Source organism: Hipposideros armiger, unplaced genomic scaffold (genome assembly GCF_001890085.2).
Source record: "Hipposideros armiger isolate ML-2016 unplaced genomic scaffold, ASM189008v1 scaffold_663, whole genome shotgun sequence".
In the NCBI taxonomy this organism is placed as follows: Eukaryota; Metazoa; Chordata; class Mammalia; order Chiroptera; family Hipposideridae; genus Hipposideros; species Hipposideros armiger.
In genome coordinates this window covers 616870-644539 of record NW_017732013.1, presented here as the reverse complement: position 1 = coordinate 644539, position 27670 = coordinate 616870, and the positions used below count along the sequence as shown (strand labels likewise).

Below are 27670 nucleotides of genomic sequence, written 5' to 3'. Positions count from 1 at the left end.
TTTTACAGCAAAATTGAGCAAAAAGTACAGAGTTTCCCATATATCTCCTGTGTTTGTTTTTAACATTTTGGCTAGATGAACTGTCAAGGTAAAGAAAGAAAGGGGTAAGTATAAAGCAGAGGCTATTAATCTCCATGGCCCTTGACAAAAATGGAACTCTATCCTGGGTCATACTGCAATCTATCACTACCAGGGCCTGACAATGGCAGCTGTCTAGAATTAAGAGAAGAGTATTGAACTTTCGTTACTTAGCAAGCTGAGAGCCTGCAAAAAAACTAGGTGCCAGAGAGGAGAGGAATATTAGTCCTCAGTATGAGGTTCTGGCATTGACAATCACATTTGTAGTGATTTTCTCTTAAGGGTGGATTTACTTGATGGTTCCACAGATAAGCTTAGATGAAGACATGATGAGTATTTACACAATGTCATGTTCACCAGATGCACATGCATGTAAAAACAAAAGCTAATGCAATAAACATGAAAAGATACTCAACTACCACTAATCAGAGAAACGCAAATTTGAACGAATAAGAAACCATTTCACATACCATTTCACACCTATCAGACGGCAAAGGTTTTAAGTCTCATAATACCAAGTGGTGAAAAGTAATGGAGAAACAGGCTCCTAAGTATAGATGATGAGATGAATGCAAACTAGAACCACCACTAGTGGAATAAAAAATTCATATGCATGGCCTCCAAACCAGGGCTTTGACTTCTATTGTAGATATACACCAAGAAGACACTCACTGGGGCTAAAGAAGTAATATATAGTAATATATAAAAATGGAAACAATCTATTGCAAAACAGTTTAAGTTGACAAAAAGATAAAAGGGCAAAAAGTTGGGCAAACGTCCATCAATAGCAGAATGGATAAACTTATATAGTCATAAAATGGAAAGTATTTGGCAGCTAAAATAAGGAACAGAGTCACAGCTAAAGCTAAAAATCACCCCCCACCAAAAAACTTACCAAGTTTAATATTTTTAAGTTGCAAAAGAATACACAAAATATAGCATTTATATAAAATTTAAAAACACATCAAAGCAATATAGTATATATTACTGTAGATGCATATATGTAGAGCTAAAAGTATGGAAATCATCATAAGAACAAAATATATTAATTTCAGGTGACTATGTTGAATTTCACCTGAGCCCTGTGCTCCTGGAAAGCAGTGACGGTTAAGAAATGCACCCCCATAATTTTGTGTTCTGGAGAACAGGTAACAAAAGGATTCTGCCCTGCTCATTGCAAGGTAAAACCCATCCCCGTGCTTCCTGAAGACTCCCTGGTTTACCTGCCCCAGGTCCCCGTCCTTTTTTTTTTTTTTGAGACGTTCCTCATTAATTGATGTCCTCCAAATGCAATAGCCTTGAAAAAAATCATTTCCTTAATTGGCTGGTACATTATGTCTTTGACACAGGAGTGCGTGGTTATCTACGGGGAGGGAAAGGAATGGGATAGGAAGAAGATGCATACTTAGCTGTAATGGTAACAAAAAAACCTGAAATATGGCAAAATGTTAACCTTTTTTTTGTACAAGGAACTGTTATTCTGTGTACTTTTCTGCTTAAAATGTTTCTATATTGATTTTTAAATTATTTTAAAACTTGATGAGGAATCAGAAAAGGTCACAAGTCAATCATTTACAGTCTGTTTTCTGATGTTAAACAGACACATAAAATACATGCCCAATCTATTCTATTAGGTTGTTATAACTAAAAGTGTGTTTTTGCTAATCATCAAGTGTTAGAATACATTTGTAATTCAGCCTGAGCCAATTAGTTCAGTTTGTTAAAGCAGAGTTCTGATTAGGGTAAGGTTAAGGGTAAGATTAACATGTAGACCTTTACTCTGTTTCAGGGGCAACACTACAATCCTACTTCCCAGGGGGCCATATAGCTATACTGCAAATGCACATATTCGTACTATTTGTTACAAGAGGAGCTAGGTAACTTATGTCTCAATCCATACCCAAAAGAAGAATCATTGAGCAGATAACCTTAGGAACTTGGTGGTGCACTGGTAAACAATTTTTCTATGAGGCAGCTGCCATACCCAGTACACTACACCAAAGTTTTCTTTGGAGTACGTGCAGATGTGGTTTCTGTGGAGGGTAGGCTCCCCCCCCCCCAATCTTTTATTGGCATTGTAAAGTGAGACTTTGAAAACATGAAATCTCATCTTAAAGTGTCCAACGTGATCTTTTTGAGTTGGTTTCAAATTGCTTTATTCCAAAGTGCTTCTAGAAGACTTGGTGAGTACCAGGAAGTGATTTTGTTAATGTAGCACAAAACCCATCAGCAGTTAAAATTTAACCGAAAAAATAAAAAAACTTGAACCAAGCATCTAACCCACAATCTAAACAATTTCAAAAACAGAGGTAAAATGGTAAAGTCTTGGATAATAAAGGAACTTTCCATCTTCACAATATTCTCTAATTGCCGGACTGAAGGGAAATTCTCTATGCTCATCAGGCTAAATACAAGAGTAATCTTCAAAATGGTCAGTCTATATCCTGAACTTTCTTTACAAGCATCCAAACAAGACTAGCTTATAAGGTTTTCTTGACCTCCCTAAGACCAACAAGTCTGTAATGTATTTGGAACCGCCCATCTTGATTAATTTTTATTTCTCTTCCTCCTCCAAGTACCAGTAAATAAAAGTCTTCCTACTCTTTAACTAAAGTTAAAATGCTTGGAACTATTTTCAAACAGAAAAAAAAAGTTTGCAGTCTAACAACTCAAAAAAAATAGAATGTCAAATCAGAAGACGCTAAAGCAAGCTCCAAAGCACTTTCCTCAGAGTGGATGGTCTTAAATTTATGAGAACTCAAAACCTTTAGATTAAAAGTCTTTTAGTATAAAGTATTATACACATTTAAATCTTAAAGAGGTTGAAGAGTATTAAAATGCTGACCCTTTTTGTAGCTTACAACATTAAATCAAAGAACTAAAAACTGAACAATATCAAATTCTTATTACAGATCCTCACGCATCAAGAAACTACTGATTAATCTCTTTTTCTTCCATTAATGAGCCAGTCTGCATAGTCATGAAAGTTACAATACATTGTGAAAATCAAAATTGTTATTCAGTGAAAACATTTTGTATGCACATAAGCTGGTACCAACTGCTTCCAGGCAGACAGATGAAATAACAGTGTAATATTTCTAGCAGTCTGGTAAGCCTTTGCCTGCAAATCATTGACCAAAAATGGTAACAGCGTGTGCAGACTAAAGAAAATGACAAAATGTTCTACTTGATCGTCCTGGTTAACAAGAGTGTTTTACAGCAAACTGGAATTACAGTGTAGAGGGAAAAATACGTAAATTAGGCAGTGTCCCTCATCTAGTATATAGTGAGCATCTGTTTACTTTTTAAAGACTCGGATAATTTAACGGACTTTTAAAAACCTTTTTCATTTTTTTTTTTATCATCCCAGCATCATGCGCACACCTTGCATGCTAAGCTCTGGCAGAGCCAAACTGTTTATAAGCAAAAGAAAATTTCTAACCATACATGGAGGGATCAGTCAGGCGAGGGTTAAAAAAGGCACTGCCAAGCTTGACAAGCCCGACGAGAGGGCTACTGGAAGCTGATTGTCAGATACGACAAACAAAGAGGCTGCAAGGCCACCCGTTCTTAATCATGCCAGGGTCATGCTAGTAGTGATCATTCTGCCCTCTAGGGTTGTTCAATAAAGGCCTTATTTTCCTTATCGAGATGAACAGACCTCACGGGCTGAAACTGGCACGAGTCACTGGCCGCCTGTGTGCCAGGCTTTGGGGAAACGTGCCCCAACAAGGCCCGCTCCGGATTCCGATGTCCCCTACCAGGGTTGGCGGACTCCACGCCTACCGATTTCACCGCGGGGGTCGCGGGGGCTCGACCTCGGCTGGTGGTACCAAGGCCTGGGCGAGAGAAACCGCGGAGGCGACGCTCCGGGGTGGCGGCCTCGCAGCCGCTTGGACCAACGAGGCGGCCGGGGAGCCGCCCCGGGACGCGGGGGCCCAGAGGGTCTGCGGGCCGCAGACGCCCTAGACTCTATCCCGCCGGGAGACTGCAACGGGGCCTGGGGCTCTCAGGGGCCGGGTGGCGGCACTAGCCTCTCAACCCGACCCCTGCGGCGCCCTAGAGCCCCGCCGCGTAAGCTCACCCCTCTTGCTCGCTCCCACTCACCATCTTCGCCGCGGCAACAGCAGGGACGCGGGGGAGGGAGCCGGCAGGCACCGAGTCTGCTGAGTGTCCGCCTCACAGAAGCGGGACCAGACGACCGAACCAGGAGGCGACGCGGGGCGCGAGCCTACGAGGGAACGGGCGGGCGGGCGCGCGCCTCGGGCCCAAACACCGCGGCGCACGTCACGCGCGGCCCTCCGTTGCTATGCAACCTTTGGCCTAGTAACGCCCCGCCCCGGAGGCCCTCCGGACTCCGGGAGGGACGGGGGCGTCTTTCCCACCTTCTGGACACTGGGGGACCGGGTCCCTCTCACCAGCTCGGATACAATGAGGGTGGGAGTGGGTCCTCCCTCACCTGAGAGGGAGGAGGAGGCGGAGCGTGCTGTGGCTCCGGCAGTCGAGGAGCGGGCACAGGATGATGCGGGGCGGGTGGCCCTGCTCACTTCCCCCTCGGGCGGGGCCGCCGGCGCCCCACCCACTGCGAAGCCGTTGCCCTTACATGGAAGTAGCCACCTGGCCAGGTGTGCGCTGCCGCTGGGGGCAGGGCCTGGGAAGAGGAGGGAGGAGGGAGGGAAAGAGACGGTGGGCGGGGCCGCAGAGGGGTGACGCGAGGAGGGAGCGCGGTTGCAGAGGCGCGGGCTGCGGCCGAGGGGATGCAGCCCGCATATTTTACCTACTTTGGTGCGATTCCCGCCATCCTCCCCTGATTGGCCCAGCCCGGCACGTCAGGCCTTTGCCTAAGGGGAAAAATCTGCACATTTTTCCTCCTTCCCGAGGCGACAGTGGCCGTTTAGAGTGCTCTGTGAGTCACCGCTAATTTCAGGTCTGGAAAAAACAAGGAGTGATTTATTTATCTTTGGGAACTGCCGAGGGAAGTAGGCCTGGCGGTCCGGAGGGGTGTGGCTGGGAAATGGCCTGACTTGTTTTAGGATGATGGCGCCAACCCCGCTGCTCCGTTTTTCTGGGTTTTAAATTTGGGATTTTTTTTTTTAATGGTCGGTTGCATCAGAAACACAATTTTCAGAGGGCCTGAAGGAATCCCAATGTCTTTCCTGAGGGTTGCTTTTGTGGGGCTTTTGGACATGATGGTCAGTGTGTATTTTGCTTTTTTCTGGGCACTATCTAAAATCTAGGCTGTATGTGGCTTTTGTTATGACCATTCAACCTAGAAAGTCATTTCTCTTGTCATTTTTGTTGTTTCTTTTTAAGAAAGGGAGCAGGTTGTGGCAGCTGCAAGCCTTTACAACCTGCTACAAGATTTTTGGCAGGCTAGAGCAGTGGTTCTTAAAGAGAACTTGTTTGAAGTTAGATTTGTGTGCCCACCCCCCAAAGTTTTAGACACAATATATCTGGGGTAAGACTAGAGAATTTGCATTTCCAACAATTCCCAGATGATCTTAATGCTGCTGATTGGGCACTAACTTCCAGAAGAAAGAACCCTCCTGTGTCCATCTGCAGCTGGAACCCTTTGTTTCTCTGTCTGCGTGGGACTCAATGCCTGCCTCCACCTCTAAATCCTCTAGACTTCCGTTCTAGTCCAAAATGGATTCCTTCTCATTAAAGGACACATTCTGCCTGCTCCAGCCTCTCTTCTGCATTTCATTCTCCTCCCTGCCACCAGAGTTATGCCCAAACATAACAATCTGATCCTGTCACGTTGCCGCTGAAAACTTTCTGATGGCTTCTTCCAGAATTCTAAGGAAGTCAGTCTCGCCTTTTTGCCTCTGGTTTCAGTCTACCTTTTCTGTGCTGTCTCCCACATTTTCCAAAGTGCCTAATTTTCTTACAGAACTCTTACTCTTTTCAACTGCCATAATAATGGGTCTGTTCCTTTCTCAGCCTGGAATGTTCCTATAACCCTCAAGCCTAAAGACCTCTAAGGACCAATAATAGTGTGCCTTCTGTAATCCCACAGTTCATAACTTCTCAAATCTTGATAAACATCCAGATCACCTGAAGATCTTGTTAAAATATAGATTCAGGGGTTTAGAGCTGGGGTCTCAGATGCCCCCAGGTGATCCAAATGCTGCTGGTGTTTAACTCTGAGTAACAAGATCTTATGGTTTTTCCCTACTGTTAGTATAGCTCTGTAATTGTTTGTTTATATATGTTACCACCACGACCAGATTAGACTAATGAGTTTCTTGAGTACAAGGGGTATTTAGCATGCATCTTATATATGGACTACAATAGCCCCTGATACATAGTAGGTGTTTAATACATGTTTGTTCAGCAAGTAAACCAATATCTGAAGATATTCATCAGGCAGTTCTATATCAGTTCACTATAACTGAAGATGAGCCTCCATTTTTCTTAAGGTCCCATTGAACTTTAACCTCTGCATTTACACGTAAGTTTGCTGGATCTTTTCATTCTTCTTCATCCCACAGAGAGAAAAAGTTTTAACATAATGTCTCTCCTTAAATATGAGATGGGTTATTCCATTCCTCATTTAGAAAGCATACTTAATGTCATTGCATACTTAATAACCTATGAACATATAGGTCTTTTAATTTAAAACGATTAATATGAGTAACAGGGAAGAATGAATTACATATTAATGAGGAGCTTGAAGAGAGATGTGTGTTAATAGATTGGAAAAGGGTTTTTTGCAAGGTGATCTAACCCTGTCAGTATACAGCACAGAAAAATTTTTTAGTTTCTCCTGTGCCTCCTCACAAATTCACCTGTTCCCTATCCACTACCCTTTTAATAATATAAATAAAACATGAATATATTCTCATATAAAAGATTCAAGCAATACAATAAAGCCCTGTGAGCCCTCCTACTCTCCATTCCCATAGTCTCAGTTCCCTCCTCAGAGGTAACCACTGCTATCATTTTGGTCTATGGCCTTACAGAGAAACTAACCTTATGCATGTGTTTTGCTTTTGTTGGTGTTTTGTGTAATGGTTTTAAGCTGGGTGTGTGGTATCCTGTAGTTGCTTTCTGATTTTCTTGACTTTCTATGTGCAGGATTTGCCCATTTCTGATAGAGTGGTGTTAAAGTCTCCAACCATGATAGTGAATTTATCTGTTTCTCCATGCAGTTCTATTAGTTTTTGCCTCACGTAGTTTGACACTGTTATTAGGCGCATACACTTTAAGAATTGTGTCTTGGAGAATTGACCCCTTTATCATTATGCAATGCCTTTCTTTGCCCCTGATAACTTTCCTTACTTTGAAGTCTGCTCTGTCTGAAGTTAATATAGCTACTCCTGCTTTCTTTTGATTAGTGTTAGCATGGTATTTTGTCTCCATCCATTTACTTTTAATCTATATGTGGCTTTATATTTAATATGGGTTTCATGTACACAACATATAGTTGGGTTATGTTTTTTTATTCACTCTGAGTCTCTTGTCTTTTAATTGGTGCATTTAGATCATTGACATTCAAAGTTATTATGTAGTTAGACTTATATCTACAATATTAATTACTCTTTTCTATTTGTTGCCCTTGTTCTTTGTTCCTATTTTTGTTATCCAGTCTTTTTCTGTCTTTTGAGGTTTTAATTGAGCATTTTATATCATTCCATTTTCTGTCCTTTCTTAGCATATACATCATACTTATTTTCCTACATTTTTTTAGTGGTTTCCCAGAGTTTGCAATATATCTTTACAGGTAATCCAAGTCCACTTTCAAATAACACTATATCACTTCAAGGGTACTGTGAGTATGATAACAAAATACTATAATACTAATTCCTTCTTCCTGTCCCTTGTATCATTGCTGTTATTCATTTCACTTATATGCATATATAAGCATACATAAGCATATATACACACACATAAGATATACTCGTACACATAAACATATGTATTGATAGTTTAGTACATTGTTGCCATTATTATTTAAATAAACTTATCTATTAAATCAATTAAGAATAAGAAAAAGTTTTTATTTTACCTCCACTTATTTCTTCAATGTTCTTCCTGTCTTTTTGTAGAGCTGAGTTCTGAGATATATTATTTTCCGTCTCTCTAAAAACTTTTTTTTTAACATTTCTTGCAAAGTAAGTATACTGGCAACAAATTTTCTCAATTTTTATCAGAGAAAGTCCTTATTCTTCACTTTTGAACGATAATTTTGCAGGGTACATAATTTGAGGTTGGTGTTTTTTTTCTCTCAACAGTTTAAATATTTCATTCCACCCTCTTGCTTGAGGTTTCTGAGGAAAAGTCAAATGTAATTATTATCTTTGGTCCTCTATAGGTAAGGTGGTTTTTGTTGTTATTGTTGTTTTTGGCTAGGTGTAGTATTGTTTTTGTTTTTTGGTTTGTCTATTTGGTTGGTTGATCGGTTGGGTTTGTTTGTTGGTTTTTTGGGGTTTTTTCCCCTGTGTTTTGGTGTCTGACAATAATTTTGGGAAATTCTTAGTCACTATTGTTTCAAGTATTTCTTCTGTTCCTTTCTCTTTCATTCTGGTATTCCCATTACACATATGTTATACCTTTTGCAGTTGTCCTACAGTCCTTGGTTATTCTGTTCGATTTTTTTTTTTTCAGTCTTTGTTTTCCCCGCTTTTTGGTTTTGAGGATTCTATTGATAGATACTTTAACTTAAAGATGTTTCCTTTAGCTGTGTTCAGTCTACTAATAGCACATCAAAGGCATTCTTTATTTCTGTGATTTTTACCTTCTATTATGCCTCATAATATTTTCTTGATAGCTGGACATGATGTATTGGGTAAAAGGAACTGCAGTAAAAAGGACTTTAGTGATGTGGTGGTGAGATGTGGGGGAGGGGAAGCTTTCTGTAGTCCTATGATTAGGGCTCAGTCTTTTAGTGAGCCTGTGCCTCTGGACTGTGAACTTCACAAGTGTTTTTCAGTTTTTTTTTTTTTTTTCGTGTAGCTGGGACAGGATGGCTAGAGTGGGCTGGAGTTGGACATTTCCCTTTCCAGTGAGGTTAGGCACTGATAATAGCCCAGCAGGTTAGGCTCTGGTAACTAGTTTCTCCCAAGGGCAGGCCTAATTAAGAACACAGAGCTCTAGCATATCTCAAAATGGTTCCTTTGCCCCTCCCCCTTGCCAGAAGCCAGAGGATTTTTCTCTAGCATTTACTGTGGGAACCTGGTAGAACTTCCAGAGGTAAAACTCACAGAAGTGTGGCGGCCTTCCTATGACTGAGTCTCCCTAGAGTTTTTAACTCTCAGACTTATCCAGCCAAATCTCCAGCAATTTGTTAGTTGCAGTTTAGGGTTTCCTACCCACCACTGGTTCCTACAGTGGTTTCTACTTATGAGTCTCTCCTCTAGTAAGCCACACTTCCTGTATTTGCCAGCCTGTCTCCGGTTTTGGGAGCAGTGGTTTGTCCTCTGTCCTCCCCTCACTTACAAATCCAAGAGTTGCCTGTTCAGCTTTTTACTTGTCTTTAGGACTGAGTGGTAACTTCTAAGCTTCTTACATGTGAACTAGAAAGTGCAAGTACACCCTTTCCTTTTTATGAAACACCCCAGAAATACCAGACTGGGCTTCCACTTTTTTTTTTTTTAATTGGGGAATTGGGGGAAGGGGAACAAACAAGTTGCTGTCCTTTTGTTATTCAGTCTAGTTGTGGAGGACGTTGCTTCACTGGCCCAAGTTGGCACCATCATTGCGCTCTTCCCTGGCGAGGCAGATCAGTCACCGGCTTCTGGACGGCCGCTCATGCTGGCTGCTGGCTACACACGGTAGCCCATGGCAACCTACTGCAGCAGGAGCTGCAGCCTACACTGTCGCCATCGCCTCACGGCAGCCCAGCTCCAGGTTGAGCTGTTGTTCAGCATCTTAGCTGTAGAGGGCAGTGTCACTGGCCCTCATATGTGGGATCCGAACCGGGGCCCTCTGGTGTCCCAAGCCAGCTCTTAACTAACGCGCCACTCGGCCTGCCCTGGGCTTCCACTTTTATCTCATTGACCAGAACTTAGTCGTATGGCTGCAAGGGAGCCTGGGTTATATGGTCTGTTCTCTGAGCACAAGCATGCTCAACTAAGAAATTTGGGTTATTTTAATAATGAGGAAGAGGGAGAAATGGACATTGGGAGATAACTATTGGGGGCTGCCATCGGTAGATATTATTCTACAGATGAGATAAGGTGGAGGGATGTTCCTTGGAAGCTAAGCAGGATAAACAATCTGCTCCCAACCCGTTACCTTTAGTATCAGGGCACTGACAATCATGGGTAATATTGAATAAGAGAGCTGTAATATCTCTTGTTACTTCCTTACCTCCACAGAAAGGGATTATACAAAACAAAGCAAATGGAAGCTGTAGCAACCCCTAGGGCCTAAGCATCTATTTTAGGAAAGGGCTAACTACATTTAAGTGTATTCATGAGGATGATGCAGTACCACATAGTAACACTATTGATTTCTTTATTAGTCCTGATGATAGAGTAAAAGTCATATACCACTATTTTATAACATTAAAAATCAAACAACTATGATTTTCAGGTAATTCTTATTAAAATTGTAATAAGAAAATGTAATAAGAAATTTTCTCTCTAGAAAAGTCGACATTTGCTACCACTCACAAATTTTAGCCTACAATTTCAGGGAACTCATTGACTACCCTAATGCCCATCCATTAAACTAGGTTTGGGGAAATATTCTAAAAAGGAAACTCAAGGTGGAAACTGTTCCTTCCCTACAATTCACACTCCAGGATCAGAGTAGCTATGAGTTTTGCATGAAGCCTTCCAGACCCTTATAATATAGAGCATTTAAAACATACAAATGGTCTCCACAATGTATATAGGACTGCAACTTGTTTTTATTCACTCATTCCATAGTATATCTTGAGGATCTGTCCATTTTGTTTTCCCATTTTTCAGAAGCATGGTACATTCTCTCCACAGTTCTGATCGGGTTGCTGTAATTCTGGAGAAAGAAAAAAGGGGCACAAAAGATTCAGAAAGGGACAAATAAAGGAATCAAGTGTTAGATATAATGATAGAATAAATTACTTCAAACTCTTTAGAATGTAAAGAAGCCCAAAGGTTGAGTTGATCACAAGTTACACAATCATGAAGAGTAGTAATGAAGTGAATAGAAATTTTGCAGCAAATTCTAACAAAAATAAGATGAGTTCTGTTAAAGATGTAATTTTAGGGAAAATAGCACTATTTTTCATGGTGGGTAAGGACAGGAGGAAAATGGCAAATGGAGGAGAACAAAGGCATGTCATAAACAATAACAGGCTGATAGTGGCAAACTGTCTGGTTGAGACCTATTTTCCCCACTCCTATTCCATTATTCTTTGCAGACCAATGTCTGTCCTATGACTACTGTAGGGCAAGAAAACCTGAGAACCAGCAAAGTGCCCATCCCTGAGGCTACCAGGTAATGTCAAGGCACTTCTGGAGCCCTGTTGGGATGTGGGGAGATGATACTAACTAGGAAAGTGGGCTGCCCAAGCCTGGAACTTTACCTCACCCCGTTTCACCTCCCCTGTCCCCTGAGGACTAAATAATAATATCCTGGAACAGAGGAGTTGGGGTACTGGGAAGTCATCTAGAAGGGCCTCCAGGTTGGGGTGTAGGGAGTTGAATGCAGATTGCAACATTAGAGGTTTGTCAGCATGATGCATCTCCAGCTATCTCTCCTCGACCAAACTCTCCAGGAGTAACACTAGTTCTCACTCCCTCCCCCAGGTATTCCATACAAGCCCAAATAGATGAAAATCCTAAAGCTATATGTATGAGTCCATAGGTAAAGATAATGAAACATAGGAGGGATCTAAGCATTATGAAAGAAATATAGCCAGCTGAAGAAACTCAAGCAGAAGAAGAAGTAGGACAAGAAAGTAAAGTGAGCATAGTAAATATTCTCAGAGAAGTAAGGAAAGATATTAGGGAACCAGGGCAAGAAAAGCAGTTATGAAAGCATTGGAGACATTAGGAATATACAATATTATTCTTGAACTAAAAGATGCAGTGGATGGCCTGGAAAACAGACTGGATATATCTGAAAAATGAGAATGTCAGTTGCAAGATGAGGTCAAGGAATTAACTCTCAGAAGGTATCAAGAAAGGATAAAGAGATGCAAAGAATAGGAGAAAAATTTAAGAGGTATGGAGGATAGTGGGATAAAGGCCAGTATCTGTATAACGAAATTTCAGGATTGTAAAATTAGTAAACTGAGGGAAGTAAATGTTTGAAGAAATAATAGTTGCAACTTTAGTTATGCTTCATTTTTAAAATTAATTGCTGAATTCATTAATTCAACATTTATGTTTTGTCTACAATGTGCCAACTCTGTTCAGAGCATGAATAAGGTACAAAAAGGCTCCTGATGTCCTGAAGCTCAAACTCCACTCAGCTACAGGCAGATAATAAACAACTAAATAAAAAATTACTGGGTAGTAATAGGTGCTTTATTGACAGTAAAACTGGGTGATGTGATAGAGGGTAACTGGGGGTGAGGAGAGCACATTTAAACTGGTGCTCAGAGAAGTCTTCTCCAAAGAGGTAAAACTTAAGCTGAGACTTAAATGCCAAGAAGGACCTAGCTGTGTGAAGATAGAAGTGCGGAGCATCCTCGGCAGAGGGAATGAGTTGGGTGTGCTCAAGAACAGAGGAAGACATACAAATAGAGCCTGGAGAGTCAGGGTAGGTGAACACAATTGAGGCTGAAAGGTAACTCGTAATCAAATCATGTAGGACAGTGTAGTCCATGGCAAAGAGATCAGGGTGGATTAATAAAAAAAAAAAAAAAGAATTGTAGCCTCAGTATAAGTGATGTATTTACAGTTATACTACATCTACATGATCAATTATATTAAGTTGAACATAGGAAATGGATAATATTTAACTATTTTTGACCTTCAAGAGCAGGAATTTCTTATGGTTCAATCTCATACTAACCAAGCAGGAGTCTGTGCAGCCTGGCCCTTTTAAAGGATGTTTTTTTGCATCACCCCATCATTTATTATTACCACCTGAGTTTCAAATATGAAAATGAGGTAAGTGTTAAAAAATAAAAGTTTGTGTTTGGAGAAAAAACAAGGATCTTGTTTACATTCACAATGAGATGCCACTTTGAAATATTTTCAGTTAGATTTGACAGATGTTTAATGGGCTCCTACTGTGTGCCAGCTGTGGCCATGTTAGCTAACAGGACTACAAAGATGAATAAATCATGGGCCTGCCACAAAGAGATCATGAGTGAAACACAGATCAACTCTAAGATAAACTCAGCCCAGGTTCCCCAGGGAATTCTTAAGCTCCTAACTGGTGGGTAGATCATACCAGGAAAATGTGACTGGATCTTAGTGAGTGAGGCATCTGAAGAGGAAGTGTGTATATGTTACCGACATGATTTCTCACTTAGGTTGGTGATGATGAATACAGAAAAGATAGTTAGAATGCTCACTCAGAGACTGATGTTTGGAAGAAAAGAACAAATGTTGATACCAAAATTTTAGACTCCATGGACCACGATACCTAGACAGATATACATGTGTGAAATTTTTTTTTTTCTTTTTCCTTTGGGGAGCAGTTCTAGCTTGCTTCCTAATTTTCTCTTAATCTGGGGTTGGGGGGAGGGATTTCAAATGATGGTTCAAGAAAGAAACCCAGCTTTGCCCAAGGAAAGAACTAAAAGCAAAATCAAGGACATCACCACCAGAAACAGCCAAGGGACAATGGCTGTGGTTTGAAATTCGAGTGCCTTTTGGTATAACTGTTTTTGCTTTCATAACTAAGACTCCAATGTTTCTATCACTAGTCATTCAATGAGGTATTTGATACTATTGTCACAAGTTCTAATCTTGACTGGCTGTGTGACCTCCAGCAAGGTACACCTCTCTGGGCCTCATCCTCAACTGCAAACTGAAGGTGTTGATGAGTTTGACCCCTTTAGCTCTAAAATGTGATGCCTGTACTATACTCTTCACACAGGTCCTGTTTTTACAGCAAAATCAATCAGTTGCTATAACTGTTAAGGTTGTAGACTAATGGGGTTCTCTCAGCTATCCACAACTGGGGAAAGGAAGTTGATTGGCACAAAGGAAAAAAATATATATCATTAATGTCACACACTTTTACATGTGAGAGGCAAACATCTCACATCTTGCTTTTTTTTTTTTTTTTTTTTCAAATTCAGGTCCAGTCATTAAGAGGTGGTGCCCTCACAAGATTTTCCATTCAGGAAGTGAAAGGAATCACTTGTTCACTTATATTCTGGCTCCNAACTGGGGAAAGGAAGTTGATTGGCACAAAGGAAAAAAATATATATCATTAATGTCACACACTTTTACATGTGAGAGGCAAACATCTCACATCTTTTTTTTTTTTTTGGTCAAATTCAGGTCCAGTCATTAAGAGGTGGTGCCCTCACAAGATTTTCCATTCAGGAAGTGAAAGGAATCACTTGTTCACTTATATTCTGGCTCCTGTGGAAAACCTTCCCTCCCACCTCTTGAGCCAGTGAGTCACTTCCTCCCAAAAACCTCTCTATAGCTTCCTTTCTTTGCAGTCCTGGCCTGGCCCCCTGGAGAGGGGCGGGATCTGGGCTGTTGGAATGGAAAGGTGCTTCAGGCAGCACAACTTGAATAGCTTTGAAATAGAGAAGGATCCTCCGTGTAGGAGAAAGTAATGTGGTCTGATAAAAGTGAGTATAGGATTCCAGATTCAGCCTTTTTTCTTTTATGTTAAACAACTCTAGGAAAGAAACACCCATAGAAGATACAGTGGGTTGTGGATTTACTTTATGACTCATGGAAATTTCTAAAATGATAAATTTTGGCTCAGCAGTAGCCTGACATAAGAAACACTGAACTAAACCAGACTCTATGGTTACAAGAAATAAGAATCGTGTATTTAACAAATAAACTGTAACCACTTCCAAGCTTTCAGAGAAAAAAGAGCAGAAAGCATTGCCTAGATTCTGAGAGGTACACTTCTTGGCCAGCCAAGATTTCATTTGCTTTTCCTGAGGCCAGAAACTTTCCTGAGATGGATGCAGTATCTTCCTGGCCAGGAAGCCATTTCAAATGCCTTTGGTGTTACGCTGTGTTTAGTCCAGACTCTTTTTGGCTAATATAATGAAAATACATTATCAACCATAAAAATTAATGAAGGCAAAGATGAAAATATTTTCCCTTCAGAAAGAAGAAAAAAGGAAAATATTTTCCTTCCTGAATAAAAATCCCTCCACATCTCTAGAAAAAAGACATTTTGGAGAGATGTTAGGAATCCAGAATATCAACTTGTTTCAGAGAAAATTTAGGAAGAATGAGCCATAAATAATGTTAGGCCCCTCCAGAGTAGAAGTTTTATTTCTTATGAAACAAAGCATTGCCTTAACGTCTCATCAGCTGATTTTCTAAAGAAAATATACTAATATTTATAGCCAGGAAAAATGCTAGTGTAACAACTTACCAAAATCTAGTAATGAGTAGCTTGAATCGCTTTTCAGCTGGTTTATTCTGTATAACTGTTGTAGGTTTATTAAGAGTAGCATTACTTACTAGTAGTACTCTTTGGAATTGGCTATCCCAACACAGACACAACGGACTTTACAGTCTAGTGTCATGATACATACATGGTGGAGATTACTAAAGAAATAAAGTAAGAAGACAGGCCACAATTCTGTGTTTCAAATTCAATGGCTAAAGGGACTATTCAGCAGGTGAGTGTCCCAAGCCAGGGACCTAGGAAGAGGCACCAAATCTGAAAAGGTGTTTCCTCAAGTCAACCAAGTCTTTCCAATGACCCTCCTACAACCAGTCATGGGCATATGGACTTCCCTGGTGAAAGAGGAGGCCATGTTGGGATAGACTTAATTAGCCGCCGGAACTAAGAACCTAGAACAGTTGTAGGGGAGGTTGGAAAGCAGAGAAACAGCTAAGGCCATCCTATAAGCTCTTGTAGAGAATCCACTATAAGTAGGAGAGAAACAAAGTGCCTGGCATGGTCTGGAACACCAGTGTAGGTGGGAAGGGATGTGCAACAAGACACCGCATCCATCTGCCCTTTGACCCAGCTACCGGGAGACTTATCTCAAGTTTCTCCAGAGAGAGAAACTACCAGAGCAGATTAATCAGAGAAATGTGCCATGGGGCCTGGGGGTGGTACTGAGAAAATGGGATTTCTTTGGAAGGTCTGGCCTTCTGTATTTTTTCCTCTCTTTGCTTCTCTGCTCATCTTATATTAATAAGCACTTCAACCTGATGAGGAGGGAGTTCTCTCCACCCAAGAGGCTGTGGCAGGAGTGTCTCTGTAGGTAGCCAAGGTGATGCTGGCAGCCACAGAGGCAGCAGTTGTGCTGATGGCTCCTGCAAGAATACCTCACTGGCTGCCAAGGGAGAGGGAACCCCCTGGGCCCTAAGCCATGACACAGATGGGCCCTGGGTCATTCTGCTTGTTGAGCCAAAGAGCATTGAAAATGATTACAGAAAGGAAATCCCTTTGTTGCATTTTCCCCTGGTTATTAAAAAATGTAAATTTATTGAAAAAACCTGAAAGTGTATAAGAAAATAAGAGTTTCCAATCTATTTTCCCATCATCTTTTTATCCAATAATAAAAAAGTGATTAAAAAATTTTAATTACACACATTACCTGGGAATATCTTCTTATTAAAAATCCATGTAGAAAACTTCACCTTCACACCCCTTGCAAGTCTTTGCCCCTTACCAAAATTAAACCCTATCATTGATTTGGTATGTGTCCTTCCAGAGTTTGTTCTATATATTTACAACACACACACACACACACAAATTGATTGACCAATAGATAGTTTTGTATTCCTGTGACTAAAAAAAAATAGTATCATATTCCATTATCACTTTGCTTTCTTTACTCAGCGGTATGTCTTGGATATCTTTATATGGCCATACTTACAGACCCATTCCATTCTTGACTCTATTGCATAGTGTTGCATAGTATGAAAACACAAGAGTTTATTTATCATTTACTTTACTGAGAGATGTTTAAGTAGCTTCCAGTGATAATAAGAATGCAGTTAACATCTTTGTACATGCCTCTTTGTGCACATGAGTAAGTACAGATCTAGTATAGATAACTAAAAAGTGGAACTTCTGGGTTGAATAATATATACACATTTAATTTTTGAAAGTTAAGACTTTGCTGTTCCAAAAGGCTATATCTATTTAACCCCTTACTAACAGTGTATGGAAGAGTACTATCTCCACGTCCTTACCAACTTTTGTAGATTTTGTCAATCTGATGGATGAAAAATGTATCTCATTGCTTGAATTTGCAATGTCGTGATTACTAGTGATGTGGAGCATCTTTTCACATGTTTATGGAGTTTTCTTTTTCCTCCTGTGAAATACATATTCATGTGTTGCTGAATTTTTCTTTTGTTTGTCTCTGGTTTTAGTAGTTTCTTTGGGCTCTGGTTATTAATTCAGAACATGTTTTATTCAAGTGAAAAAATATATCCCCTAGTTGTTTCTCATTTTAAAATTTTATTTATAGTATTATTTAGCATATATTTTAATGATGTTAAACATATTAAATGATGATGTCACTTTATTTTATTTTAGAAACTTTATTTTTCATCAGCCTTATTTCCATTTTGCATAAGAGTATGTGGAAGAACAGTTTAGGATTACTCAGTGGTTGTTCCTAGCCATTCAGTGGCCTGAGCAATAAAGCTGCAGACCAGTCTTCAGTGGCAGGCTGAGCTCTTCAGTCTTCAGCAGGAAACTCCTGAATAGGCACAGAGGTCACCTGCACACCTTCAGAGAAGTCTGCAACCTTGGGTTGAGCAGCAGTGAACTTGGGAGCTGGAGCAGTCCATTCACCCTGAAATTCTTCCTTGGTAATAGCCTTTTCAACAGCAGCCTGCTCTTCCTTTTTAATCTCTTCAGGATCTCTGTAGAAGTAGAGGTCAGGCATGATTTCCCACGGGTGCTTGCGGGAGATGAGGCCACGCATGCGCAGAACTTCCCAGCCCAGCATCCACCACATCAGACCCACAGAGTGAGCTCCCTTGTTGCAAGTGAAGGCAATGTCCACATAGTGCAGAGGAGAGTCTGTGTTACACAGAGCAATGGTTGGCAGGTTAACATATTCGTAAGAGGCCTCTGTGAGAGGCTGGTGGTCAGCCCTGGCATCGGTAATCACCAGAAGTCTCGGCTCCTGGAAGGCTGCCTGGATCTAGTTAGTGAAGGTCCCAGGAGTGAAGCGGCCAGCAATAGGATTGGCTGCAGTGGCAGCAGCAAACTTCTGCACAGCTCGCTGGCAAGTATTCCTGAACGATATGACACTGACATCATCTGGATTTTCATTGGCAACAATGGCATGAGCTGCCAGAGAAACTTCTCGCACGTTCTCTTCAGATTTGTGATGTAGATGTCATCACTTTTCCTTTTGTAGATGCACTGTTCCATTTGGAAGTCAAGGTTGGTGCCACCTAAGTGGGTTCCTGCTGCAAGCAATTTGTGGACATCCTCTTTCATTTGCAGGACATCAAGGGCTCTGGACATTGTAACAGAGTCCCTTTAAGTTATGTGAACATAACTTATGGGAACTGAGAACAATGCCATATGCGCCCCTGTCTGGATAGCACAGAAAAAAATAATGATGTTTTAATAAGATAAATTTATCAATCCTTTTTTGGGGGTTATTGCATTTTTAATTTTTTTAAAGAAGGCCTTCTCTATTACCAAGATTTCATTTGGAATTAGTTTTATATGTTGTAGGTATCTAATTTTACTATTTCCAAATGTATATCCACTTTTTCCAGAACTACGTATTTGTTTAACTAGTTTATCCTTTTCCCATTGATATGAAATATCATTTTTACCACATATTCCATTCCCATGTGGAAATAGACACACATGGATCTATTGCTTACTCTAGTTTTTCCACTGATTTGTTCATTGTTATGCAGAAATTACCTTTTTCATTACTCTGTATTTTAAATATTTGATAGGCCCTTTTTATTCTTTAAAAATATATCCTTAGTTATTCTTATATACTTTCTCTTCCATGTGAAATTTAGAATCAGCTTGTAAAGTTCTATAAAAAGTTCTGATGACCTTTGATTGGGATTGCATTGTTTTCAATTATCAATTTGTGGAGTCTGCATATCTTTACACTATTCTTCCTACTTAGGAACATGGCATATTTCTATAATTGTTTGTCTTCTTTTGTATTGCTCAGTAAAACTTTATACTTCTCTTCATTTACAGTCTATGTGTGACTTAATTGGATTACTTTTTAGGTATTTTATGGTTATCATTATTTATATTTTGTAATTATTACTGGGGTAAAGGTGAACAACTCATTTTTATATACTAGTCTTACATGCAATCCCTTACTGAATTCTCATTAATTCTAATACTTTTCTACTTAATTTTCTTAGGTGTTTTGGGAATAATATTATATAAGCCATAAATACCATAATGACAATTCTGTTTCTTTGCTTCTAATTCTTAAAACTAACTTCTAATTCTTGCCATTGCATGGGTTAGATTTGAAAGCATAATACTGTATAATTACAGTGATAGCAAGTCTACTTGCCTTGTTCCTGACTTTAGTGGAAAGCTTCTATTATTCTACCATTTTTTACACCCTTTGTCTTTTTATGCTCTTGGCAAATAACAAGTTAAAGAAGTTTATTGTCCTAGTTTGCTAAGAGTTTTTAGCAGTAGTGGGTGTTCAGTTTTATTAAATGTTTTGGAGATACCATAGGAGCATAGGAGTTCCCCCCTTCTTTAATCTGTTAATGTAGTAATTCTATTAATGAATTTTCTAAGTTGAACTATCTTTGCATTCTGTGATAGGTTCTACTTTTGACCCACTTTTAGATTTGGTTTAGTAGCCATTTAGGATCTTTACATCTATGTCACAAGTGAGATAGGCCTATGTTTTATTTGGTTTTATGTTTATGATATCCTGGGCCAGTTTTGGTCCTAAGGTAGAGGTAGTTGGGTATGTTTCCTGCTTTGCCTTTTCCTTGAACTTTGTATAAGATGGGACTTATTTAATCCTTAAATCTCTAATAGTCAGTCTGAGAGATAAGCAGGTCATTAGACCTGATCTGAAACGCAACTCTAAATTAAAGTTAAACCTTAAACTGGATTCAGCTTTTAGTCAAGATGGTGGAGTAGTAAATGCTGTGCTCGCCTCATCTCACAACCACCTCAAAATTACAACTAAACTACAGAGCAGCCATCGTTGAGTATCACCTGAAGTCTAGCTGAACAGAAGTCCTATAACTAAAGATATACAGAAGAAGCCATGTTGAGACTGATAAGAGGGGTGGAGACGCAGAACAGGCTAGCCCCACATCCACATGTGGTGGTTAAGAATCAGGAGGGATGTCTTGGCTGCAGAGGTCCCCGTGAGGAGCAGAGTTTCAGCCCCACACCAGGCTCCCCAGCCCAGGGTTGCAGTGCTGGGGAGAGAAGTCCCTATAACTTTTGGCTGTGAAAACTAGCAGAGTTTTGTTGTTTTTGTTTGTTTGTTTTTTAAAGATTTTATTGGGGAATTGGGGAAGGGGAACAGCCAAGTTGTTGTCCTTTGATCTTAGGTGTGGAGGGTGCAGCTAGCTCAGCTCCAAGTCCAGTCACCATATGGCTGTCCGTTGTCAGCTCACAGCTGCTCAGCTCAAGGTGCCAAGTTCATTCTTAGTGGCCGGTGGGCATAGCTCACCATCCCATGTGGGAGTTGAACCAGAAATCTTGTTGTTAGGAGCACATGCTCTTACCAGCTGAGCCATCCTGCCACCTGTTGGCAGCTCAGCGGTAGCTCAACTTGGGCGCAGCTCACTGGCCCATGTGGGAATCGAACTGGCCACCCTGTTGCTCAGAGCTCGCACTCTTAGCCAACTGAGTCACTCGGCCGGCCCCAGAGATTTTGACTGAGACAGAATGCTGTTAGAGTCCAGGCATTCCTCTTGAAGGGCATGTGCACAGACTTGCTTGCTGATGGGCTCACTTGCTCTGAGCTCCAGTGCTGGGTCAGCAGCTCAAAAGGTGCTAGGAACAGATGGGGAGGAACTGAATTGTCTGTCTTGAGGGCAAGGGCTGGAAGGGCAGCTTTCTCTCAGACAGAAGTGCTGGCAGAAGTCATTGTTACTTTGCTGAGCCCTCCCTCCACCCAGATAGGCGCTGTGCCTGAGTCTCTATCTTTCTAAAATACACCCCCTCTCCTACCCTATCTATCTCCTTTCCCATCTGTATTTTTTTTCCAAAACACTTTAAGCAACTGACATTGTTTATTTATTTGTTTAGTTGTTTATTGTCTCTTTGCCTCCAATAGAATATACACTCCATGAAAGAAGACTTTGTTTTCTTTGTTGCTGCATTGCCAGTCCCTAGACTATCACTTGGTACATAGAAGATAAACACTAAATATTTGTAGAAGTTGTTGATTAACGTAATTATGCTTCTTTTGAGCAATTCTTTTGTTTACCCTATTGACTTTATTTTCTAAGCGTTAGTTCTGCTTGTTGAGTTTAACATTTCATCTTCTTAGTTCCATTCCCACCACTTTCTTGAAACTGCTCTTTACCAAAGTGACTAGGGAAATTCATATTGCTAAGTCCAATGGTCAATTCTTAGTCCTTGTGTCACTCAACAAAGTGAATCACATCTTCTCTTTTCCTTGAAACACTTGACTTACTTGGCTTTCAGAATCCCACACTCTCCTGATTTTCCACCTACCTGCCTGTCTATTCCATTTTAGTGTCCTTTTTCTGGTTCTTCCTTATATCTCCTGAAATCTAATCCCTAAAGGGCCCTCATATTCAGTTCCTTTCTTTTCTGTTTACCCTCATCCTTGCTATTCTGATTCAGTTTCTTGACTTTAAACATCAGCATTCTGCTTATTGTTCCTGAATTTATGTGTCCTTCCTTAACCTTTCCCCAAAGCTCCAAACTTACAGAGGCAACTATCTATTCAACATTTGCTCTTGAATGTTTGATTGATATCTCAACTTATCGTAATTAAAACAGAACACCTGAGATTCTCCCTTAAATCTGCTTTACCTACAATTACCTACAATTTCCCCCATGTTGTAAATGGCAATTTCATCCTTCCAGTTACTCAAGCCAAAATCTTCAGATATATCCTGGACTTCACTCTTTTTCTCATAGTTCATCCCCATCAGCAGATACTATTCACTCATCTTTCAAAATACATCCAGAATTCTCTCACTTCTCACCACCTCCATTGCTACCACCTGGCCCAAGTCACCATCACATCTATATTGGATTATTACAATAGCCTCCTAACTGGTCTCTTTGCTTCTGTTATTCTTAACAGAGCCATCAAAGTGATCCTATTAAATTGTAAGTCAGTTTATGTTACTTGTCAAAACTCTCAATGGCTTCCCTTCATGCTCATAGTAAAGCCAAATCATTATGAAGCATTTTATAGAAACCCTCTAGTATCAGCCTCCTTGTTACCCTTTGTGACCTCATCACCCTCCACTATATCTTTACATTCTCTGCTCTCACCAAAGCAGCCTTTGTACTCTTCCTTGAACAAACCAGGCATAGCCCATTACACTTACTCTTCCCTGTGTTTAGAATGTTCTTCCTTCGGGGATCTATTAAATAGCTTGCCCATCACTTCCCTCAATTCTCTGCCCAGATATCACCTCCTCAATGAGGCTGTCTAATATTACCACACACATCCTTCTAGTTCCCGTCTCTGCTTTATTTTTCTCTATAGCACTTATCACCATATAGCATAGTATATTTTTCACTTGTTTATATTATTTATTTTCTATCTTCATTTGAATATAAGCTCCACAAGAACAGGGATTTCCCCCCCCCCCTTTCTTTTCTGTATTCCCAGTGCTTAGAAGAGTATTGACAAATAGTAGGTTCACAATTAATATTTGTTGAATAAATAAATGAATCAGATTCCAAAAAGTTGGTGAGAAGATACTGTGGGTGTAGACATGATGCCTAGAGAGCAGCAGCCATCTTGTGAGCAGGGGCATAAAAACCATATACTAAGGACAGCATTGTGAAGAGTGTGAAGAAATCTGGGTTCCATGAGTCCACCAGCTATGAACTGTCTACCTCTAGACTCCATGTTATAAGACAAAAAAATCTTATTTGGTTAAACTATAGTTTTTTGGTGCTTATTATGTGCATCTGAATGCAATCCTAAGTGATAGCAATCAATGGCCCAGAAAGGTTAAGAACTATTCTGAGGATGAAAAGAGAAGAAGACTTGGAACAGAATCCCCTAGAAACCCCAGTAATTCAAAGATGTAAAATTGAAGAGGATCCCTTTAAGAGGCTGAAAAGGAGTAAGAAATAGGAGAAACCCCAGAAGCAAGTGAAATCATGGAGCTAAAAGAGAGTGCTTCAGGAAGGAGGATGTGGTCAATAGACTCAAATGTTGATGAGAGGCCCCCAGGAAGAGAGATGAGGTGTTGAACTGAGAACACAGTGGGTGGAAGTGAGAGAAGATCATTTTAATGATTTCTATTTTCTCTGTGAAGTAGCAGGCATGACCATCTGTGGTAGTTAATTTTATATGTCAACTTGGCTAGGCTATAGTGCCCAGTGCTTGGTCAAACACTAGTCTAGATGTTGATATTAAAGTATTTTGTAGATCTCATTAACATTTAAAATCAGTTGAGTTTAAGTAAAGCAGATTATCCTCCATAATCTGTGTGGACCTCATCCAATCAACTGAAGGCCTTAAACAGCAAAAACAGTTTCCTGGAGAAGAAGGAATTCACCTCAAGATTGTAACGTTAGAAATCCTACCTGAATTGCCATAATGATGGACTGCCCTATGAATTTTGAACTTAAGGCTGCAATATAAACTTTCACCTAAATTGTTAGACTGCTAGCCTGCTCTGCAGATTTCAGATTTGCCAGCCACCCTCACCCCCACATGTATATGTGTGTATTGATTTTGTTTCTCTGAAAAGCCCTGACTGATATAGCATCCATTGAGAATATGGAAGGTTCACATATTTGTCCAAGTGTTTCCTTAGGCTAAATTCCTATAAGTAGAATTGCTAGGACACAGTTCATGAGATATTTAAAGAAATATGAAGCATATTGTCAGTTGCTTTCTAGAAATGTTACATCAATATATATTTCTAGTAATAGTGTACTGATGTCTGGACTCACATCAGCATTGGGTAGGTATTTATGATCTTTTTCATTTTCACCAATTTGTTGGGAGGTACCACCTTTTCACTTCATATTCACAGCATTTTGAATAGTGAGGTTGAACATCCTTTAATATATATATATATATATATATATATATATATATATTTTTTTTTTTAGCTGAGCCATCCTGCCACCTGTTGGCAGCTCAGCGGCTGCTCAGCTCAGGCCGGGCATCGAACCGCTGTTGCACAGAGCTCAAACTCTTGAGTGAGCTCTTAACCAACTGAGCCATTCGGCCGGCCCTCCTTTCATATTTTTTGACCATGTGTCGTCTTCTTTAAATTTTCACAGTTCATATCAAACTCTAAAGTAATTATTTGCTTTAGAAATTTGGGCCACTTAATATATGGCTATTTTTATTTTCATTTGAAAGGATTGCAAATGGTCAGACTTTGTAACATTAAATTCTCAACTGCTTTTGTTCTTTGTCTACTTTTCTATTCAATGTTTGTTGTTTTCTTATTGATTTGTAATCTTTCTTTATATAGTACTTTATCTCTTATCTAATATGCAAACTTTTTCCAGATTTTTTATTACCCTTCAACATTGTTCAGGGTTTACTTTCTTTTATTCTTTTTCTTTTCTTTTTTTTTTTTGGTAGCACAAAAAAGTTTGTATTTTGTGTAAGTAGATCTATCAATCTTTTTCTCTGAGGCAGTTACAGTCATGCATTGCTGAACAATGGGTATACGTTTTAAGAAATGCATGGTTAGGCGATTTTTGTCATTGTGTGAACATCATAGAGTTCATTTACACAAACCTAGCCTGCTTCACACCTAGGCTTTATGGTGTAGCCTATTACTTACTCCTAGGCCACAAGCCTATACAGCATATTACTGTATAAAACAATACAAGATTAAATCAAACACAGGAAAAAATGATGCAATTAAATACAGTAGGGCTGGCTGAGTGGTGCATTGGTTAAAGTTGGCTTGGGGGCTGGCCGAGTGGCTCATTGGTTAAGAGGTGGCTTGGGAGCATGAGCTCTGAGCAGCAGGGTCACTGGTTTGGATCCCACATGGGCCACTGATGCTGCACCTTCTATAGCTAAGGTGGTGAACAACAGCTCGACCTGGAGCTGGGCTGCTGTGAGTTGCAGGGGACGGCTAGGCTGCAGTGGGTCTGCAGTGGGCTGTGATAAAGCTCCCATGAGTGACTAGCAGCCAGCGTGAGTGGCTGGCAGCCAGCGCTAGCTGCCATGAGCTGCCGTGAGCGGCCATCCAATGGTCGGCTACCAATCTGCCTCAGCTGGAAAGAGCACAATCATCACAATACCAGCATGGGCCAGTGAGCCACATCCTCCACAACTAGGATGAAGAACAAAAAGACAGCAATTTGTCTGTTCCCCTTCCCCAATTCCCCAGTGCTTTTCCCTCCCCCAATTCCCCAATAAAATCTTAAAAAAAAAAGAAATACAGTAAACATCAGATGTGCGTGACTGTTGCCAGCGTAACATAGCATACTGTTTTGCAAAAAACTTTTTTTTATAAGAAGAAAAAGTACACTCTAATGGTTAAAAGTCTAGTATAGTAAATACATAAACCAGTAACATAGACATTACAAGGCCGGACAATTAAGTTCGCAAATTCATCCTAGAAAAAGTGCTACATACGTCATTGCTGAATATCATTATGGTCACCTTAGAAGTACTCCCCTTGGGAAGCTATGCACTGATGCCAGCACCTAGTCCACCCTTAAAGCAATTTTGGAACTCTTTTTCTGGAATGGCCATCAGAGCTGTCGTCGTATTACCCTTAATGTCCTGAATGTCATCAAAATGTCTTCCTTTCAATATTCCCTTTATCTTCAGGTAAAGAAAGAAGTCATTGGGGGCCAGATCTGGTGAGTAGGGAGGGTGTTCCAATACAGTTATTTGTTTACTGGCTAAAAACTCCCTCACAGACAGTGCCATGTGAGCTGGTACATTATCGTGATGCAGCAGCCATGAATTGTTGGCAAAAAGTTCAGGTCGTCTAACTTTTTCAAGCAGCCATTTTAGCATTCTAAATAGTAAACTTGGTTAACTGTTTGTCCAGTTGGTACAAATTCATAATGAATAATTCCTCTGATATCAAAAAAGGTTAGCAACATCATTGCAACAAGTTCGTGAACTTAATTGTCAGACCTCATATTATCAAGTACGTAGTATGTATTGTACATAATTGTATATGCTACACTTTTATATGACTACCAGGTTTATTTACACCAGCACCACCATGGTGGGTAAAGTGTTATGCTATGACAATATGATGGCTATGATGTAACTAGACAATAGGAATTTTTCAGCTTTATTATAATCTTATGGGACCACTTTGTATAAACAGTCCATCGTTAACTGAAATGTCATTATGTGGCAAATGACTGTATTTATTTTAGAAATGTTGGCCACATATACGGACTTTCCTCTTTTCACATGAAAAAGACACAAATGATAAGATTATGTAACATACATTTCTCAGTTTAAGAATGGAGTTTATAGGTGTTCATTATCATTTAGTATTTGAATATCTGTCTGAGTGCATGGGAAAGTCTTAATATGTTATTTGTTCTAAAAACGAGTGGTTTCAGTTTTACTGAGGAAGCCTGTTATTTCAGCTGCTAAAATCTTGGTGATTTTGAGGAAAAAGAGGGGTGCTTTCCTGTTTCATGAAGTCTTGACTGTTTCACAGCACATGAAGCTTGAGGCGATAGATATAGAGGAAGAGGTAAGTGGCTCAAAGCAGAATTAGGGTTTTGATGCCATGTATTATTCCCAATGCTGTGTTGATTTGATGGGAACTGACATACACATTTTTTAAAGTTACATAATTTATTTCTTATCTTAGTACCTCCATTAAAACTAGCATACAATGAGAACAGTTTTTGTTTTGTTGCATTATTGTCATTAGCGGGTTGACTCATTGAAACAAATATATAGAGGAACTTCAGCTCATTTAATGATCTGAAAACAATGATGCAGGGTTCTGCAGCTGCTGCCCTGTACGCTTGTCACTTATTTCTAATGTCTAAAGCTGCTTACATTGAACTACCTGCCATTTTCTGTCCAATGTCCTAGAGTATTAACACCCTGAGGAGCAGCTCTCAACCAAATATGCACAAGGAGTAGGTGGGTAAGCACCCAGCTTCCTCACCTTTGGGTGGGATATCTCTGTGCTGTGTCCTCCTCTGTGTCCTAGAATCTCTAGAGGCAGTGAGCTACAGTCACCCACAGTGGTAATTGTGGTAACGCTCCAATGATTGGCTGCTTTTCTTTCCTGGCCTCACTTCCCCATTTGTCTACTGGTGTCCCAGGATCCTCCCCCAAATACACTACTTGTAATCAAATACTTTCTTCAGCATCTTCTTCTGGGGGGCTCCAAATTAAGACAAATAAGTTAGG

General features: G+C 40.1%; 1 protein-coding gene, 1 long non-coding RNA gene and 1 pseudogene across 3 annotated transcripts in view; 1 reads left to right on the top strand and 2 right to left on the bottom strand.

Moving 5' to 3' along the window:
• The window catches only part of DSTN (destrin, actin depolymerizing factor), a 33728-nt gene extending 29099 nt beyond the window's left edge, over positions 1–4629 (bottom strand). The window contains exon 1 of one of the 2 annotated variants that reach the window (XM_019626209.1): positions 4538–4629. Coding sequence is in view for 1 of the 2 variants with exons in the window: in XM_019626208.1 (XP_019481753.1) it covers positions 4186–4188 (3 nt within the window). In the remaining variant the exon portion in view is untranslated. Of the gene's footprint in view, positions 1–4185; positions 4496–4537 lie in introns of those variants that run through there. The other variant, XM_019626208.1, reaches the window with a different exon arrangement.
• A 163-nt stretch (positions 4630–4792) lies between these two features.
• Positions 4793–27039, top strand: LOC109372763 (uncharacterized). Its single transcript, XR_002122091.1, has 3 exons — positions 4793–5005; positions 26102–26133; positions 26887–27039. It is a non-coding gene; the product is annotated as an uncharacterized LOC109372763 (long non-coding RNA).
• On the bottom strand, positions 17742–19048 carry LOC109372761 (40S ribosomal protein SA pseudogene; annotated as a pseudogene).
• Positions 27040–27670: the final 631 nt, after the last annotated feature.